The following is a 21,162-nucleotide window of genomic DNA, read 5'->3' on the forward strand; positions in this document are numbered from 1 at the left end:
ACCCCCCGTCCCCCGTCGTCGTCAAAAAGCATTTTGGCTATCGAGATTGCACATTTGTCTTGACTTCCTGCCATTCAAACCACATTACTGTAACATGCTGACCACACCACTCGCTGCAAGTCCCGCCTCGCTGCAAGTCCCGCCTCGCTGCAAGTCCCGCCTCTCCCATCTCCTCATAGGTTTTTAGGAGCATATACCCACGTGGGTGATTTGAAAGATCAATCAATCAATCAAATGTATTCATAAAGCTCTTCTTACATCAGCTGATGTCACAAAGTGCTGTACAGAAACCCAGCCTAAAACCTCAAACAGCAAGCAATGCAGGTGTAGAAGCACAGTGGCTAGGAAAAACTCCCTAGTAAGGCTAGAACCTAGGAAGAAACTTAGAGGAACCAGGCTCTGAGGGGTGGCCAGTCTTCTTCTGGCTGTGCTGGGTGGAGATTATAACAGTACATGGCCAAGATGTTCAAATGTTCATGGATGACCAGCAGGGTCAAATAATAATAATCACAGTGGTTGTAGAGGGTGCAACAGGTCAGCACCTCAAGAGTAAATGTCAGTTGGATTTTCATAGTCGAGCATTCAGAGTTCGAGACAGCAGGTGCGGTAGAGAGAGAGTGTCGAAAACAGCAGGTTCGGTACAAGGTAGCACGTCCGGTGAACAGATCAGGGTTCCATAGCCACAGGCAGAACAGTTGAAACTGGAGCAGCAGCACGACCAGGTAGACAGGGGACAGTGAGGAGTCATCAGGCCAGGTAGTCCTGAGGCATGGTCCTTGGGTTCAGGTCCTCCGGGAGAGGGAGAGAGAGAATTAGAGGGAGCATACTTATATTCACACAGGACACTGGATAAGACAGGAGAATTACACCAGATATAACAGACTGACTCTAGCCCCCTAACACATAAACTTTTGCAGCATAGATACTGGAGGCTGAGACCGGATGGGTCAGGAGACACTGTGGCCCCGTCCGACGATACCCCCGGACAGGGCCAACCAGGCAGGTTATAACCCCACCCACTTTGCTAAAGCACAGCCCCCACACCACTAGAGGGATATCCGCAAACCACTTACTGCCCTTCGACAAGGCTGAGTATAGCCACGAAGATCTCCCCCATGGCACGAACCTGGACAGGAAGATCCCGTCTAACTCAACCCACTCAAGTGATGTACCCTTCCTAGGGACGGCATGGAAGAGCACCAGTAAGCCAGTGACTCAGCCACCATAATAGGGTCCGAGGCAGAGAATCCCAGTGGAGAGAGGGGAACCGGCCAGGCAGAGACAGCAAGGGCGGTTCATCGCTCCATTTCCTTTCCGCTCACCTTCGACCCCTGGGCCAGACTACACTCAATCATGGGACCTAATGAAGAGATGAGTCTTCAAAAAATATTTGTATATTTTTGGGGCCTTTTTTCGTGATATCCAATTGTTAGTTACAGTCCTGTCCCATCTTTGCAACTCCCTTTCAGCCTCGGGAGAGGCGAAGGTCGAGAGCAGTGCGTCCTCCGAAACACGACCCCGCCAAGCCGCACTGCTTCTTGACACACTGCTCGCTTTATCCAGAAGCCAGCCGCACCAATGTGTTGGAGGAAACACCGTACACCTGATTGTGTCACAGGAGTCGCTAGAGCGCGATGGGACAAGTACAACCCGGCCGGCCAAACCCTCCCCTAACCCGGACGACGCTGGGCCAATTGTGCGCCGCCTCATGGGTCTCCCGGTCGCGGCCGGCTGCGACACAGCTTGGGATCGAACCAGGATCTGCAGTGATGCAGCTAGCACTGCCTTAGACCGCTGCGCCACTCGGGAGGCCCAGTCTTCAATAAAGACTTAAAGGTCGAGACCGAGTCTTCGTCTCTGACATGATAGGCAGACCATTCTGTGAAAATGGAACGCTATAGGAGAAAGCCCTGCCTCCAGCGGTTTGCTTACAAATTCTAGGGACAATAAGGAGGCCTGCATCTTATGATTGTAGCGTACGTAGGTATGTATGGCAGGACCAAATCGGAGAGATAGGTAGGAGCAAGCACATGTAATGCTTTGTAGGTTAGCAGTAAAACCTTGAAATCAGCCCTAACCTTAACAGGAAGCCAGTGTAGGGAGGCTAGCACTGGAGTAATATGATCACATTTTTTGGTTCTAGTCAAGATTCTAGCAGCCGTATTTAGCACTAACTGAAGTTTATTTAGTGCTTTATCCGGTTAGCCGGAAAGTAGAGCATTGCAGTAAAGTAGAGCATTGCAGCATTGCTTCTAATCTAGAAGTGACAAAAGCATTGATTCATTTTTCTACATCAGATGAACTGAGGTCCACACTCCAGTCCAGTAGTGGTAATGCACCTTAAATTGGTTGCCAACCACCATATAAAGTCCGAAGAAGCCTGAAGGAGGAAAGATTACTTGAAACGAACTCGGTTTACCATTTTATCTGTGGATCAATTGTCAGAGTATAGGACCTGGTGCATTTCAGGTAAAATGGCAACCCAATGTTTATCCCAGGACAAATTTGCTAGCAACAGCTAGCTAGCTAAATTGACATAAATGTTTCATGCTTTTCTACCTGTCCCCAAATTATTAGTTGGTTCAGAGTTCGTTTTGATGTTTCAACCTGCGTGTCCTGATCGCTTCTGGTGTGGATGGACAAAATCAACATGCGCCACGCGGGCAGTCTGATCTACATGTAATTGTACTGATAAAACGGGAACCCCTGCCAAAAAGAGAGCAGCTACATCCAGCCATTTCAGAAGCACGGTTTTTCTTCACCCTCTGCAGCACAGTAGCCAAAGAGGGGTTCTCTACAAAGCAGGCTGTTCGGTGTTAGTGTAATGGAAGTCATTAGACAGACGATTACAAGGTTCTTACAGACACCGCTACGCCATACACACTCACGCTTTCACATCAGTCTCAGCTTGGGGAGTTTGAAAGGGCTAATCGGTGTGACTTCGAGGCTGTGTGTGCATGCGTGTTTTAAATTGTGTGCGTGATGCATCTGTCTGTGTGTGTTGCGTCTACGTGTGTGTGTGTGTGTGTGTGTGTGTGTGTGTGTGTGTGTGTGTGTGTGTGTGTTACACCCAAACCCACCATCTATTCACCGTTCAGGCTTTACCCTCCGCTCAGACACGGTTGCATCGTTGAGGCTGGGGCCCGTTGTCTTCACAGCCACATTCATGTATTATCTAACCCCAGTGCATTAGCAGTAGGATCGGGAACGGCAGTGATGAATATGATGGTGATCATAATGGGAATAGAGAGCGTGCTGAAGGTGACAATGTAGAAATGTTGTTGGGGACCCGGTGACAGAGGGGAGCAGCGCTCAACCGATTTCACACACATTACCACTCGGAGCTCTGGCATGGCAAGCGGAAAATGAACCCCAGTGAGAAAGAGTGGAAATAGTACGGGGACGCACACAAACTAACGGCCATGCGTGATTGTGCGGTGTGCGTGTAGTCACTCTCACGCTCTCTTTTTCTATCATTCTTTTCCCTGCCTCGCTCTCTCTCTCTCTCTCTCCGTCTCTCCCTCTCTCCGTGCCCCCAGTCCCAAATTAAACGGAGTTGTGTAATAAGGAATTGTCAGGAGCCGTTAACACGCGAGAAAGAAGGGAGGAGATGACAGAATGAATTGGAGAAGGAGATTAAGGTCGAGGGGTTGAGTAGCTCGGTGCCTGAAGAGAGATTGGACAGCATGTGTTGGTTCTGTACTGACTAGCTGGTCCAGTTCTATTGACCAGATGTTCAGCTTAGAGGCTCAACATCATGTGTTGGTTCTGTACTGACTAGCTGGTCCAGTTCTATTGACCAGATGTTCAGCTTAGAGGCTCAACATCATGTGTTGGTTCTGTACTGACTAGCTGGTCCAGTTCTATTGACCAGATGTTCAGCTTAGAGGCTCAACATCATGTGTTTGTGTTCAGCCTTACAGCTGGCTGAGTCATCAAATCTCGCCTTCTAAAATCGCTCGCTCTCTCTCTCTCTCCCCCAGAAGACATAATTAGCTTGAATGTATGTACCCCATGTCGCTAAACCATTATCAGTACGTTACAGCAGTTTTAAAACATACACCAACTGATATAATAATACCGTGTAATGTGTTTTTAATGCATATTTATGTTGATCTTTTTTTCTCAGCGTGTCCCCCTGGCTCGTATAAGATGTCATCCAGACAGCAGGAGTGTTTTCCGTGCCCGGCCAACAGTGTGGCTGAGGAGGAAGGATCGGTGGTGTGTGTGTGTGAGGAGGATCACTTCAGGACCCCCCTGGACAACCCCTCCGCCCCCTGCACCCGTAAGACACACACGCACGCGCATACACACCTGTTCCTATGCAACTCCTCATCTGACTATATCACTCTATCATATCACCTCTCCTCCAGCCATGTAACCCTGTCATTCCTCTTCTTAGTCTCTCTCTCTCTCTCCTTCACTTCCCCTCTGACCATAATCCCGACCCCCTCTATCCTCCCACTGACCTTGTCCCTTCGGCCCTCCTCCCCTTCCCTAACCTCATCACTTAATTATTCCCTCTCCCTCCCGCTCTCTCTACCCCATCCCTCCATCCATCAGGTAACCCAATCCCACTGTCCTTCACCCGTCTTTCACCTTATCCCTCTATCGTTCCCCTATTCCCTTCATACTTCACCCATCAGTCCTCCACTAAACCAAAATCTTCCCTCTAGCTTTCCCCCCACTTGGTCACCCAATCTCTTTTCACCCTTCCATCACTTTAGCAACCCCCCCACACTCCCCCTCCAACGCACATATATTCAAGGCCAATTCCATACCATCCCGTCAGGGGCAGCCGTATTGATCTAACCACTAACCCTCTGTAGTATTGATGGTTAAATACACACACGCCACCTGATTTAATCCACCTAATAAGCTCCTTGAATAATATGCTCTATAGTGTACCAGACAATAAAACACAGAGGTCAGAAATTGAGTGTGCTCATTCTTGGCTCGGATCAGCTCCAGTTTTTTTATAGCCCTGTAATTAGAAGGTTTAATCACGATATTGATTCCCGGTGCTTTCATATCGATCAGGGGCAGTCGGGGATAGCATTTATAGCTCTTTAATTACCACATTTAATTACAATATTGATTCAGTAATTGTGACCATCTCCTGATTCCACCAAGCTATTGTGTGGAGAGGTGGAGACAGGCAGATGGGAGGACAGACAAATGGAGACGGGGAGGAGAACTGAAAAGAGTTGTGAAGGAATGATAGATGGGAAGAGGGAGACTAAGAGGAACTTTGAGAGAGAGAAGGAGAGACGAGGCTATGAAGGCCCAGCTGTGTGCGTGCAGGTACGTCTTAATGAATAAGTGAAGGTGAGCTGCTCCGTGCTCGCTGATGAGCACGTCACACACCACAGCTGTGCCCCACTTCCGTTACCGTGTTACATAACCCCACTGAGAGAGCATTCAGTATACACCCACTGACACGTTTATCGCCCCTCTACACCTGCATTATTACCACAGAAATAGTGTACATTGTCACTTTCCCACAAGTCTTTCTCTCACTCTCTCACACACACACACACACACACACACACACACACACACACACACACACACACACACACACACCACCATCGATATCCTTTAATGGACCAGTACCTTTTATGTTCCGTTCATGTGTTGAAACATGCACGGTTACAGCCCCGCGTCATGTAAAGGCTTTGCTTTATAATAGCGCGAGGCCTTGAAGGTGACCGTTCTGCGTGCGCATGAGTGTGGTTGACCATTGTCAGAACCTCCTACCAGGTGAAGAGAGGAAGCTATGTAGGACTATTGAGATGCACCCGTCGTATTTCACCTTTTGATAAGAGAGGATTCTCATTCCGCGAGCACTAACCACCTTTTCTGCGGTGACTCATATTTGCGGTTTGTAAACAAGGCATTTGTTCCAGCCATGACTGTTGACTTAAATAACTAATAGACAGTCCTTGCTCTCTCACACACACACAACCACACACAGTATACACACACAGCATTACACTTCACCATCACTAATAGATTTCCCTCCATTTTATTTCTCAATCCGCCGTAAGATGAGGTGGTCGGTAGATCAGAGACTGTCTAGAAATCGCATGAGTGAATAAAGATAGTCGGCGAGCAGCATATTATACATGTCTCACTTACGGCTCCTTTGTTCTGTCGTCATAAACACACACATTTCATCTAGACCAGGCAAGCTTTAGTTGCTTTGGCTAGTCTTATTTTCTCTGTTCTTCTCCCCCCATGCATCACCCATAATCCCTTTCTCATCTCAATCTTATCAAAGTATTACATAGGCATCTTAGCCAGATGTGTGCTAGCACAGTAACACCATGTAGCTACCATTCTGGGGCGGGCTACACTTTGAGAATAGAACTACAGAGTGAAGTGTTCTGTAGTAATTGGTTGCCACTGGTTTTAATGCTGAATTCAAATACATTGCACTCATTTTAGACCTGATTGCTATCTAGCCCGCACACTTCCTTAGTCATTCCCTCATACTGATGTCTGATGTACTGGTGCCTAGTCTGTTACGTCCTCACTTTTCTGCTTTGCTGCACGGTATATCGCTGTTATCTTGGTCAGATCGTTATTGTAAAAGAGAATGTGTTCTCAGTGACTTACCTGGTTAAAGAAAGGCTAAATAAAACCTGCTGTGGCACTGTAGGTAGGAAGTACATCATATAGAATAATCATATGTCATAGAAATGCCTAACTTTTAAACATCATACGGGGGCCTAAAGACGAGCACTAAATGTGACTTATTCTCCCTCCCAGGCCCCCCCTCTCCTCCCAAAGACTTGGTCTACACCCTCAAGCAGTCCACCATGATCCTGGAGTGGAGCGCGCCAACGGACACGGGCGGCAGGGGGGACCTGACCTACAGTGTGGGCTGCCGCCGGTGCGTGGGGCTTCAGTGTGAGCCGTGCGGGGCCAGCGTGGGCTTCATGCCCCAGCAGAGCGGGTTGACCGAACGCACGGTCACCGTGGTCAACCTCATGGCCAACTCCAACTACACGTTGACGGTCGAGGCCCTCAATGGCGTATCAGAGCTCCTGCCCAACAAGAGGTTCTACACACAGGTCAACGTGTCAACTAGCGTGCCAGGTCAGTGGAAGTTGTGTTCACACACACAGTCTTGTATAACTAACCTTGTGGGGACACAATTCAGTCCAATTCAAACTACTATTTTCCCTAACCCTAACCTTAACCCGAAAACCTAACCCGAAAACTAACCCTAGCTCCTAACGTTAAACCTAATTCTAACCTTAACCCTAATCCCCTAGAAATAGTATTTGACCTATGGGAGACTAACAAAATGTCCCCAGTTGGTCAAATTAGTTTTTTTACTATTCTTGTGCGGACTTCTAGTTCCTACTAGTATAGTTAAACACAGACACACACACACAGAGGAGCGCACACACACATCACACTGATTCTCGTTCTTTACCCTCAAATCAGAAACACCACGAACGTCTGAGGACCAAGGAGTGCTCAAAAGCACACTGTACACAAACTCTGAACTGATGACACACACACCCTCGGCTCAGCGCCCCTCTCCTCTCGGCGCTAGCTAAAAGATTCCCGTCATCACGGTGTGGCCATCTCATATTCATCCACACCCTTCACAAAGCCATTAGCCAGAGGCTTTAAAAAAGCACTCAGCAAAGTGTCCCTGTCACACACACACAACACACCCAGCAACCCCCCCACCACCGACCCAGACTCCATACATTCTCACACATTTGATGACTCATGTTTATTCAACTTGTCTGCATTCGCCGGCTGATATTTCACTAACATCAACCTGCTGTGGGGAAAAAGGAAAAATGAAGTGTTTCATTTGCATATGCGGAGGAAAGACGAAATGGAAGCCCTCGAAGTGAGAGCGTGTTTTGTACTCTAATTGTTAATTAGTGGAAGCAAATGCAATGCGTTATGAATGGAGCTTGTATTAATGCACATTTGGAAATGGAACGCCAGCACTTTTGATGTTCCACGGTGGGGCAAAATCAACTCAGGCAAACACACACACACACACACACACACACACACACACACACACACACACACACACAGTGAAGTCATTAAGGAGAGCTATCACGATGGCTTCTTCACACCAAATGTTTTACTCCAATATTCATGATTTGGTAAAGGAGCAGGTATGTTTTTGTGGTGTGTGTGTGTGAGCTTGTAAGGGAGAGTGTGTACTGTACATGTGTGCGTGCATGAAAATGTGTTTGTTTGGGAGTGCCTCTGTGTGTGACAGTGGTCTAGATTCTAGTGCTGACCAATTACAAAATGGAGGTTGTGTAAGTGCATGGAGGGGTATGGGGGGAGGGCTTAGCGAACAGGTGTGTGTGTGTGTGTGTGTGTGTGCTGGATGGTACCAATAGTATGGATGCTAGATGAATGCTGGATGGGGCTAAATCCAAGGGTCACGGAATGGCCTATATCTGCATTCTTACAAAGATTCACTCAGTCATCCTCATAACCAGGGATGTTAATTAGTCACCTTTCGGTGAAATTCGCCGTTTTGACTCCAAAATAGGTGACCTACGTGATTTGTGTAGAGCTGATGAGAAAAGTTTTTTTTGGGGGGGGGGGGTTTGGCTGTAGGCAAACAAGTGATGTGCGTTTGGCGCAATACTGGCTGCTGTATCCAAGGCTCAGCCAATCGTTTATATAACAGCAGAATGCAGCGCAGCACGTGACTGACGAGAGAAGAGACAACCAACTTACTAGTTACAGCATCAGCGTGCGCTCTGGAAAGGCAGCTTGCCAGTTAGAGCAGCACGTCCCCTGAACGATAAGGAAGAGGTAACATTAGGTGAGAAGCCGGACCACGGAGACGGGGGTGAGAAGGTTACAGCAGCACGTCCCCTGAACGATAAGGAAAAGGTAACATTAGGTGAGAAGCCGGACCACGGAGACGGGGGTGAGAAGGTTACAGCAGCACGTCCCCTGAACGATAAGGAAGAGGTAACATTAGGTGAGAAGCCGGACCATGGAGACGGGGGTGAGAAGGTTACAGCAGCACGTCCCCTGAATGATAAGGAAGAAGTAACATTAGGCGAGAAGCCGGAACACGGAGACGCGGGTGAGAAGGTTACAGCAGCACGTCCCCTGAACGATAAGGAAGAGGTAACATTAGGCTAGAAGCCGGACCACGGAGACGGGGGTGAGAAGGTTACAGCAGCACGTCCCCTGAATGATAAGGAAGAGGAAACATTAGGCGAGAAGCCGGACCACGGAGACGGGGGTGAGAAGGTTACAGCAGCACGTCCCCTGAATGATAAGGAAGAGGTAACATTAGGCGAGAAGCCGGGCCACGGAGACGGGGTGAGAAGGTGATGAAGCGTACTTCATGAGCTGTAACCGAAAAACAACTGGCACTTGGAAAATTTGAGGTGATGGAGAAGGTGTGGTCGAACAAGTATTAGCATTGTTAAGTATCTTGCAAGCTGGATCAAATTCTCCGTTAGCTAGCCAGAGTAATGTTGAGCAACATTAGCCAACTTAACGGATCAAATAATTGAGTTTATGGTGTGAAAATTAGCTTGCTAATAAAGTCAGACAGCTAACGTTACAAAATCAGATGTGCTAGCAGTATTTGACTCTAGTGACAAAATTGCGGAAATTAGAAAGGACATTTCTTGCCTGCCGAAATCCCCACCCCCCCTTCTAATTTCCTTAATTTTGTGACTAGGGTCAAGTACATTCTGTGGCACACATCAGTGTCAAATACTTTCTATAGAACAAACTTCACGTCAGGATAGGCAACCAAAAATAATAATTAATGTATGTGTGTTATATTAAACATAGAGGAGGGAGTAAAATGTAGGCAAGCATTAAACATTTCAGAACAACTACTAGTCGAATAAGACATGGGAGAGATGATGAATTTTGGCAAAGAGATTTATTTATAGACTAATACACTTGAAACAAATAGCCAAACTGCAGACATGACTAGTGCCTCCCCCGCGATCAAAGGACACAAATAAAAAATTGCTTTCTGCTACTAAGATCAGTGAAATGTAGGCTAAACTGACAACAGAGTGAAGATCAGAAGTCTCAACTAGCAAGCAAGTCGCAGCAATGAAGAATTGAGTGTGTGCTCGCTCACGCGAAGGAGGGGTTCTGGCAGGGGGGAGATTTTTGGCACAACATCGTTCCTCAAGTTATAACGCGTCAGTTGCTTACTGGACCCTGGCAATCTGTGTGAAAATAGTTAACTCGCTAACGAACTAACCACTATCTGTTAACTAATGTTTTCCCTCTACAGTATGTGGTTAATTTTCAGAATGAGAGAATTAGGTGAAAATGAGGCATTGCTTGTTAAACAAGTGGATTCAGGGATCAAGTGTAGTTGAAGATGGGCCTGGCTTAAGCTGGATGCCACTGTAAAGGTGAAAGGAACACCACACACTTTCCCTCTTTCTCACTTTTTCAATACCGTGGATAAAAAGGGGTGTGCCAGGTGTACTCTGCCTGAAAGAGATCAATTATGCCAGCAACGGGTATCATGCTCTGCTGGCACATTGTAGAACAGATGTCCACAGGTAGAACGTGTACAATGTAATAATGTGCAGTGTAGCCCAAAGATATTGTTTTTGTTGTGTTGAACTTGACAGTAACACGTGAGTGTGTGAGTGAGGGGAATTATAAAATGTTTTTACTAGTGAACATTATTTTTGCACACATGTAGTCTTGTGCACTTGATCGATGTCTATAGTGGCCACTATAATAGAGCAAAAATAGAATGCCTGTTTGTTTCATTCTATTTCTACTTTAAGATGTTTTTTCCCCAAGTGCAATATTTATGTGTGTGATCACAAGCGTTCTATTATAAAGCTGTCATGGTAACAAGCGTTCTATTATAAAGGCTGTCATGGTCACAAGCGTTCTATTATAAAGGCTGTCGTGGTCACAAGCGTTCTATTGTAAAGGCTGTCACGGTCACAAGCGTTCTATTATAAAGGCTGTCATGGTCACAAGCGTTCTATTATAAAGGCTGTCGTGGTCACAAGCTTTCTATTGTAAAGGCTGTCGTGGTGACAAGCGTTCTATTGTAAAGGCTGTCGTGGTAACAAGCGTTCTATTGTAAAGGCTGTCACGGTCACAAGCTTTCTATTGTAAAGGCTGTCGTGGTGACAAGCGTTCTATTGTAAAGGCTGTCGTGGTAACAAGCGTTCTATTGTAAAGGCTGTCGTGGTAACAAGCGTTCTATTGTAAAGGCTGTCGTGGTAACAAGCGTTCTATTGTAAAGGCTGTCACGGTCACAAGCGTTCTATTATAAAGGCTGTCACGGTCACAAGCGTTCTATTATAAAGGCTGTCATGGTCACAAGCTTTCTATTGTAAAGGCTGTCACGGTCACAAGCATTCTATTATAAAGGCTGTCACGGTCACAAGCGTTCTATTGTAAAGGCTGTCATGGTCACAAGTGTTCTATTGTGAAGGCTGTCATGGTAACAAGCGTTCTATTGTAAAGGCTGTCATGGTCACAAGCGTTCTATTGTAAAGGCTGTCATGGTAACAAGCGTTCTATTGTAAAGGCTGTCATGGTAACAAGCGTTCTATTGTAAAGGCTGTCACGGTCACAAGCGTTCTATTGTAAAGGCTGCCATGGTAACAAGCGTTCTATTATAAAGGCTGAAATAATATACATATGGAATCATGTATTAACCAAAAAAGTGTTAAACAAATATATTTTATATATATTTTAAAATATATTTAATGTTTGAGATTCTTCATAGTAGCCACCCTTTGCCTTGATGAAAGCTTTGTTCACTCTTGGCATTCTCTCAGCCAGCTTCATGAGGTAGTCACCTGGAATTAATTTCAATTAACAGGTGTGCCTTGTTAAAAAATGTATTTGTGGAATTTCTTTCCTTAATGCATTTGAGCCAATCAGGTTTGTTGTGACAAGGTATGGGTGGTATACAGAAGATAGCCCTATTTGGTAAAAGACCAAGTACATATAATGGCAAGAACAGCTCAAATAAGCAAAGAGAAATGACAGTCCATTATTACTTTAAGACACAAAGGTCAGTCAATACGGAACATTTTAAGAACTTCAAAAGTTTCTTCAAGTGCAGTCGCAAAAACCATCAAGCGCTATGATGAAAGGAAGGAAAGGAAGACCCAGAGTTACCTCTGCTGCAGAGGATAAATGCATTAATAAATGCTTCACAGAGTTCAAGTAACAGACATCTCAACATCAACTGTTCAGAGGAGACTGCCTGAATCAGGCCTTCATGGTCAAATTTCGGCAAAGAAACCACTACTTAAGCACACCAATAAGAAGAAGAGACTTGCTTGAGCCAAGAAACACGAGCAATGAACATTAGACCAGTGGAAATCTGTCCTTTTGGTCTGATTTTTGATTCCAACCGCTGTGTCTTTGTGAGACACAGAGTAGGTGATATGATGATCTCTGCATTTGTGGTTCCCACCGTGAAGCATGGAGGAGGAGGTGTGGTGGTGCTTTGCTGTGACTTATTTCGAATTCAAGGCACACTAAACCAGCATGGCTACCACAGCATTCGGCAGATATGCCATCCCATCTGGCTTGCACTTAGTGGGACTATTATTTGTTTTTCAACAGGACAATGAAGCAAAACACACCTCCAGGCTGTGTAAGGGTTATTTGATCAAGGAGAGTGATGGAGTGCTGCATCAGATGACTTGGCCTCCACAATCACCCGACCTCAACCCAATTGAGATGTTTTGGGATGAGTTGGACCGCAGAATGAAGGAAAATCAGCCAACAAGAGCTGTTCATGTTTTGGAACTCCTTCAAGACTGATGGAAAAGCATTCCTCATGTAGCTGGTTGAGAGAATGCTAAGGGTGTGCAAAGCTGTCATCAAGGCACAGGGTGGCTACTTTGAAGAATCTCAAATATAAAATAAATGTTGATATGGTTAACTCTTTTTTGGTTACTACATGATTCCATATGTGTTATTGTAAAGTTTTGACATATTCACTATTATTCTACAATGTAGAAAATAGTAAAAATCAAGAAAAACCCTTGAATGAGTAGGTATGTCCAAACTTTTGACTGGTACTGTATATATATATATATATATATATATATACACAAGCATAAAGAAACCGGTTGGCTGAACACACATAAACACTGAACACACACACACACACACACACACGCCAAGGGAAAGCACTTACTTGTTATGTCGCACAGAGAGAGATACAAATTGACAAGTGCACAAATGCTGAGCGAACGGAGGCCTTGAAGGCCTCCTCAGCTCAGGGCTAGTTGCATTCTTAGACCTGAGTTTTGAGATCAAAGACCCAAGTCGTCAATGCCAGGAAGTAACCTTAACCTTTTACCTAACTCAAGTACTAAAGACGTAAAGCAGGGGTGGCAAACAAATTCCATGGGGGGCCTAGCGTGTGCTAGACAACCAGGTGAGGGGAGCTCCTTACTAATTAGTGACCTTCATCAATCAAGTACAAGGGAGGAGGGGAAACCCGCGGACACTCTGCCCTCTGTGGAATGAGTTTGACACGTGACGTGGAGGCTGCCGGCACTCCAAAATGCTCCGTCTCGTCTGTCTTCCGTGCCACGCACCTCCAACTACAACGCCGCTTGTCTTTTTCTCGATCTCTTCCTGTTTTCTACCTCCTTATCGTGCTCTCCTTTTCCCCCTCTCCCATTGTCTGCACTCTTTTTTAATTTGTTCTTTCACCTTTTCTGTTCTCCCTTCAATCCTTTTCCTGTGTCTCATACCCCCTCTCTCTCTCTCTCTCTCTCTCTAACCAGCCCTACTAATTTAGACATAAATCTCCCTGGTCCAGAGAGTGGAACGGGGGCCTTTCTCATTGTGTGCTTCTCTGAGTGCTGCCCGCCCGGGGCCTTTATACATTAAGAAGGAGAGACGTTATAAAACGCTGCCAGTTTATGCCCTGTGCATATTTTAGGCTAATCCACTCTGTGTAGAGCTGCTCCCTCTAGTCCCCACCCAGCCAATAAACTATACTGCTGCGCTCCCTCCAAGGTTAGAGACCGACATTCTCGGCAAGCCATGTGTAGACTCTCTCTCTCTCTCAATGGCTGTCACGGCTTAGAGTTGATGTATGGCTATTATGGGCTGTTAGCAGCCATGTCCTTCTGTTTGTTGTCGCGGGGATTGAGTGGGTTGTACAGTGCCATATTCCTTGAGACTGAGACCGAGAGACAAGGCTTAACAAATTGGAGGGATTTTCTATTGATATGTGACTTTTCTGTGGGACGTTTATGGCGAGGTGTATGGGTGTTTTGCACGTGTATTAGAAGGCCTGCATTATACACGCACCATTGACACACTTCTCCTCAGATCACCAACAAAGCATGACCAAACCCCTGGTACAATCTGCTCCCCTCGAAGGTTAAGCGTGCTAACGCCCTTTGTGCGTCCTCAGACAATACCCATAAAAACCCCCACTGACCTTTATGAGTACTGCATTACTGACTGAGCACAGGCTTCTCTACTCCTTTTTCCACTCGCGCTCTCTCTCTTCTTTCTCTCTCTCTCTCTCTTCTCCCCATCCCCGTCTCACGTGCAGCTGTAACGTATTCGGGCTTGGTGTGCTGGCTAAGCCTGTTAGCTGGAGGTGTGGGCGCAACGCTTTGGCGTCCGCTGCTGCTCTAATCTAAAATACGGGTTATTTAGCCTGCAGGCTACAGCTCTGTGTGTGTGTGTGTGTGTGTGTGTGTGTGTGTGTGTGTGTGTGTGTGTGTGTGTGTGTGTGTGTGTGTGTGTGTGTGTGTGTGTGTGTGTGTGTGTGACAAAGCACACACAGTGAAAGTAGAGTCTGTAGACTAGCTATGAACTGGGGAGAGGTGCAAGGGGGTCTGTCCCCTGAAAGCCTCCAAAGGAATACACACACCCTGACAGAAAGGATTTCCCATGAATGGAGAGAGCGAGGGAGAGGGGGTTTATCGGTACGCCACAGACCCTCAAGGGGGGTTGGGGGTATAGAGGATTGGATGGATGGAAGGGTGTGTGAAGAGCGGGAGTTGGGTAAATGGGGATCATTCCTGCCCCAAGGGGCTCATGGGACCCATTATCCAGCTGTGGGTTAGGTGTGTGTGTGTGTGTGTGTGTGTGTGTGTGTGTGTGTGTGTGTGTGTGTGTGTGTGTGTGTGTGTGTGTGTGTGTGTGTGTGTGTGTGTGTGTGTGTGTGTGTGTGTGTGTGTGTGTGTGTGTGTGTCCCCGTCACGCTTAATTGTGCATGTGTCGTTTGTGTATGAGAGCGAGAGAAGGTAATATCTGTGTGTCTCTCATATGTATCAGGTCACGCTGGAAGTGTGCGTATGTCGATTGCGTGTGTGAGCGAGAAATGTAACGCGTGCGTACTTGTGTACATATCTGCCCTGAGGATGCCATTGTGTAGGATAGGCTATTGCGCAACTCCATCAATATTTTCCTTTTCTATTGTTCAGATGAACTAAATGATCTGGCGATCCGGTTATGAAATGTCACGCTTATTATAAATCCATAGCCCTATTCGGACAGGGCTAGTATTAGGTTACTAGAGACAATGGTTATGGAATTATTATCATGTGTGCTATTCCAGATGACGATTTTGTTTTCGTTTTTCCTTTCCTTACTTCTCCTTGTAATAAAAAAAAAGGTTTAATTCAATTGAGTCTTATGATGGAAACCTGGGGGTTTTAATTCTAGGCATGATTTGTATTTCAATATGTCTAAATGATAAAAGGCTAGACTGATAACTCATGCTTGGCTGCCAAATGTATAGATGTCCCCATTTAATATTTACATTGAAGAATTGTGATCATAATCGTTATTTTAGCGGTAGTTGTCATTTCCCAAAAAGTTTTAAATGTAGGTCATTCACATGAAATGTGTGCGCTGAACTTTTTTGTTTTAAGCATCAATTTATCAAATCAATTGTTGTTTTCTTGTTCAAACTGCGAGCGGCACCTGTCAAACCTCTGCCATGTCTCTGAAAACACATGGATGTCGTTTCGCGTGGGACTAGTAGGCTATTGTCAGAGGACCTCGGAGTTCTACCTTCACCCCAAAGATGGAGGTGGTTCTTTCTGGAATTGTTCGTCTACCGCCATGTAAAAATGACTGACGTGGCAGATTTGCACAGAACAAAAATGATGGATGGGGTGTTTTTGTGCTCCTGCACAAAATTACGTTCCCCGACCTCCCCCAGTAAAACGAATCCCGTCTGAATAGGGCTGATGTTTAACCTGAAATAGACTATTAAATGAGAGAGCCTATGTTGTTGATAGACCGTAATGTGTCTCTCCTCACTGACGTCAATGAATAAATGGGCGATGGAAACGCCTAAGAAAGCTGTTATTGAGCATGTGACTTGGTGAGAGCCCAGTATTAGAATCACTGCTGGCCCTTTTTAATTATAGGCTTATTGTTACCTTGTGTATTTAAAATCACAACGTTTCCATTTATTTATTTAACCTTTTATTTTTACTAGGCAAGTCAGTTAAGTACAAATTCTTATTTACAGTGACGGCGTACCGCGGTCAAACCCAGACAACGCTGGGCCAGTTGTGTGCCGCCCTATGGGACTCCCAATCACGTCCGGATGTGATACAGCCTGGATTCGAACCGGGGACTGTAGTGACGTCTCTAGCACTGAGCTGCAGTGCCTTAGACCGCTGGGCCACTCGGGAGCCCAATATAGTCATATTACAAGGAGTATTTTTTGGGGGAAACCACCAAATGTCGGCTTTTTACCAGATCCAAATATATTCGCATGAACTGTAGCTGATCAAATTTCTGTAGGCTGTATCTACAAAATTCTGCCCGAATGAATTTGGATTAGGCCATAGTCTAAAAAACAGCCATACATGATTTAATGAAAAGCAGCAAACATACACAACATTTGTTAAGTCCGTTGTTGGAATGAGACCAAGGTGCAGCGTGGTAGGCGAACATCTTACTTTATTTTAAAATTAACACCAAAAACCAACAAAATACAAAATGAACGCAAAGTTCTGCAGGCTATACAGCAACTAACAAAATCAAGATCCCACAAACTAAGGTGGGGAAAAAGGCTGCCTAAGTATGATCCCCAATCAGAGTCAACGATAGACAGCTGCCGCTGATTGGGAACCATACCAGGCCAAACAAAGAAATAGGAAAACTAGATTGCCCACCCAAATCACACCCTGACCTAACCAAATAGACAAATAAAAAGGCTCTTTTAGGTCAGGGCGTGACAACATTATTTGATTCTAAAAAGAAAATGCTACAGCTCAGCCATTTCCAGGCCAAACACAATGAAACTCGAGGTATTGTAGCCTACAGTGCACAGAGGGTTCTGTACGCAGCGTTGTACCCTCACAGACGCGTTTTGCTCGACAAAAAGCCACAAGCCCAAATCCCCCAGCCCCAGAGCGGTGGCCTCTCCAGTTGTTGAGCTCCTCAGTGGCATGTTTAAAGCCCTTTAGATGAGGGGAAGAGGAAAGAGGAGAGTGGGGGTCGGGGGGCTGGGATTGACATTTCAATATCTTCAGAGGATTTATTCGGCCTGCTTTAGATGCCCTGGTTCCTGTGGAGATGCATGGGGGCTCAGCGCACCTCTCTGGGAATCCTACTGAGGGGAGGGGGAGGGGGGCAAGATCACGAGAGGAGGACAGGAGGTGGAGAGGAGGGACAGGTGGTAAGGCAGGAGGTGGAGAGAGGAGGACAGGAGGTGGAGAGAGGAGGACAGGAGGTGGAGAGAGGAGGACAGGAGGTGGAGAGAGGAGGACAGGAGGTGGAGAGAGGAGGACAGGAGGTGGAGAGAGGAGGACAGGAGGTGGAGAGAGGAGGACAGGAGGTGGAGAGAGGAGGACAGGAGGTGGAGAGAGGAGGACAGGAGGTGGAGAGAGGAGGACAGGAGGTGGAGAGAGGAGGACAGGAGGTGGAGAGAGGAGGACAGGAGGTGGAGAGAGGAGGACAGGAGGTGGAGAGAGGAGGACAGGAGGTGGAGAGAGGAGGACAGGAGGTGAGGCACGAGAGGAGGACAGGAGGTGAGGCACGAGAGGAGGACAGGAGGTGAGGCACGAGAGGAGGACAGGAGGTGAGGCACGAGAGGAGGACAGGAGGTGAGGCACGAGAGGAGGACAGGAGGTGAGGCACGAGAGGAGGACAGGAGGTGAGGCACGAGAGGAGGACAGGAGGTGAGGCACGAGAGGAGGACAGGAGGTGAGGCACGAGAGGAGGACAGGAGGTGAGGCACGAGAGGAGGACAGGAGGTGAGGCACGAGAGGAGGACAGGAGGTGAGGCACGAGAGGAGGACAGGAGGTGAGGCACGAGAGGAGGACAGGAGGTGAGGCACGAGAGGAGGACAGGAGGTGAGGCACGAGAGGAGGACAGGAGGTGAGGCACGAGATGAGGACAGGAGGTGAGGCACGAGATGAGGACAGGAGGTGAGGCACGAGATGAGGACAGGAGGTGAGGCACGAGATGAGGACAGGAGGTGAGGCAGGAGATGAGGACAGGAGGTGAGGCAGGAGATGAGGACAGGAGGTGAGGCAGGAGGTGGAGAGGAGAGAGGAGGACATGTGGTGAGGCAGGAGGTGGAGAGGAGAGAGGAGGACAGGTGGTGAGGCAGGAGGATAGGAGGTGAGGCAGGAGGTAGAGAGGAGGATAGGTGGAAAGGAGAGAGGAGGAGAGGAGGATAGGTGGAAAGGAGAGAGGAGGAGAGGAAGTGAGGCAGGAGGTAGAGAGGAGAACAGGGGGGTTAGTTTATTAGGATCTCCATTACCTACTGCACATGCAGCAGCTACTCTTCCTGGGGTGCACACAAAACGTACAAGTCCATGAAAAGTGACTTTCTCACGAGAGAACTCATTTCCTGGTCACTGAATAAAAAAATAAAAAAATCAATGTCTTTGTAACCCCTCTCTCTCCCTTTTGAGGTGTGTGTGCCAAGCCTTTTGGGTCTCCTAATGAAAAGTGATGGGCTAGGTGAGGCTTCAGCGACCACCAAATGAATAGAGTCGTCAAACAACTTTTCATGACTGAGGCCCGGCCACTTAAGACGCTTTGTCAGCCAGTGATGAGAATTTGAATTGGTTAGCTTGGCTTATTATCAGGGTCTATGAGGACGCACTTTAGTGTCTGCACACATGGTACTTTGAATTGATGTTTTTCCGTTCAGTGTTTTGCAGTCATACACAAACACATAGACAACACACAGTCACGGACAGACATACACACCATCACAAACACACACGCATAAAAGACACGCACGCACACAGTCACAGACTGAAAAGACAGACACCCTTGGTTGATCAGAGTAACATGCTGGGCTGGAGGGCTCCTTTTGAACGGAAGTCTCTACAGCGCAATGACTCAGTCTCCAGGCAGAGAGCTGAAAACCCGTTTTTCATCTCGGTGAAAGGAGAGGAAATTTGAAGTTGTTTCGTTCAACCCCTCCTCTCTTTCATTTTGGCCTCCTCACAACTGTTAAGATCTTCATTGTGCAGCTGTCAAAAACAAATCACATTATACTGGTCACATACACGTATTTAGCAGATGTTATTGAAGGTTTAGTGAAATGCTTGTGTTCCTTGCTCCAGCAGTGCCGTACTATCTAACAATTCACAATACACACAAATCTAAAAGTGAAATAATGGAATTAAGAAATATAGAAATATTAGGACGAGCAATGTCGGAGTCCGGAGTTTAAATATATACATAAACTCAGCAAAAAAAGAAACGTCCCTTTTTCAGGACCCTGTCTTTCAAAGATGATTCGTAAAAATCCAAATAACTTCACAGACCTTCATTGTAAAGGGTTTAAACACTGTTTCCCATGCTTGTTCAATGAACCATAAACAATTAATGAACATGCATCTGTGGAACGATCGTTAAGACACTAACAGCTTACAGACGGTAAGCAATTAAGGTCACAGTTATGAAAATTTAGGACACTAAAGAGGCCTTTCTACTGACTCTGGAAAAACACCAAAAGAAAGATGCCCAGGGTCCCTGCTCATCTTTGTGAACTTGCCTTAGGCATGCTGCAAGGAGGCATGTGGACTGCAGATGTGGCCAGGGCAATAAATTGCAATGTCCGTACTGTGAGACGCCTAAGACAGCGCTACAGGGAGAAAGGACGGACAGCTGATCATCCTCACAGTGGCAGACCACGTGCAACAACACCTGCACAGGATCGGTACATCCGAACATCCCACCTGCGGGACAGGTACAGGATGGCAACAACAACTACCCGAGTTACACCAGGAACGCACAATCCCTCCATCAGTGCTCAGACTGTCTGCAATAGGCTGAGAGAGGCTGGACTGAGGGCTTGTAGGTCTGTTGTAAGGCAGGTCCTCACCAGACATCACCGGCAACAACGTCGCCTACGGGCACAAACCCACCGTCGCTGGACCAGACAGGACTGGTAAAAAGTGCTCTTCACTGAGTCGCAGCTTCACTGAGTTCCCGAGTCGCAGTTTTGTCTCACCAGGGATGATGGTCGGATTCACGTTTATCGTTGAAGGAATGAGCGTTACACCGAGGCCTGTACTCTGGAGTGGGATCGATTTGGAGGTGGAGGGTCCGTCATGGTCTGGGGCGGTGTGTCACAGCATCATCTGACTGAGCTTGTTGTCATTTTGCAGGCAATCTCAACGCTGTGCGTTACAGGGAAGACATCCTCCTCCCTCATGTGGTACCCTTCCTGCAGGCTCATCCTGACATGACCCTCCAGCATGACAATGCCACCAGCCGTACTGCTCATTCAGTGCGTGATTTCCTGCAAGACAGGAATGTCAGTGGTCTGCCATGGCCAGCGAAGAGCCCGGATCTCAATCCCATTAATCACGTCTGGGACCTGTTGGATCGGAGGGTGAGGGCTAGGGCGATTCCCCCCAGAAATGTCCAGGAACTTGCAGGTGCCTTGGTGGAAGAGTGGGGTAACATCTCACAGCAACAACTGGCAAATCTGGTGCAGGCCATGGGGAGGAGATGCACTGCAGTACTTAATGCAGCTGGTGGCCACACCAGATACTAACTGTTACTTTTGATTTTGACCCCCCCCTTTGTTCAGGGACACATTATTCAATTTCTGTTAGTCACATGTCTGTGGAACTTGTTCAGTTTGTCTCAGTTGTTGAATCCTGTTATGTTCATACAAATATTTACACATGTTAAGTTTGCTGAAA

The 21,162-nt window shown here is 46.8% G+C and overlaps 1 protein-coding gene across 4 annotated transcripts in view; it reads left to right on the forward strand.

Annotated features, from left to right (window-relative positions):
• The window catches only part of LOC129819642 (ephrin type-A receptor 7-like), a 168,649-nt gene that overhangs the window by 118,144 nt on the left and 29,343 nt on the right, over positions 1 to 21,162 (forward strand). For all 4 annotated transcript variants that reach the window (XM_055876071.1, XM_055876072.1, XM_055876069.1 and 1 more), the window contains exons 4-5: positions 4,130 to 4,285; positions 6,775 to 7,104. In XM_055876071.1, the coding sequence (XP_055732046.1) occupies positions 4,130 to 4,285; positions 6,775 to 7,104 (486 nt within the window). The remainder of the gene's footprint in view (positions 1 to 4,129; positions 4,286 to 6,774; positions 7,105 to 21,162) is intronic.

This window comes from Salvelinus fontinalis, chromosome 22 (assembly GCF_029448725.1).
Source record: "Salvelinus fontinalis isolate EN_2023a chromosome 22, ASM2944872v1, whole genome shotgun sequence".
Lineage (NCBI taxonomy): Eukaryota > Metazoa > Chordata > Actinopteri > Salmoniformes > Salmonidae > Salvelinus > Salvelinus fontinalis.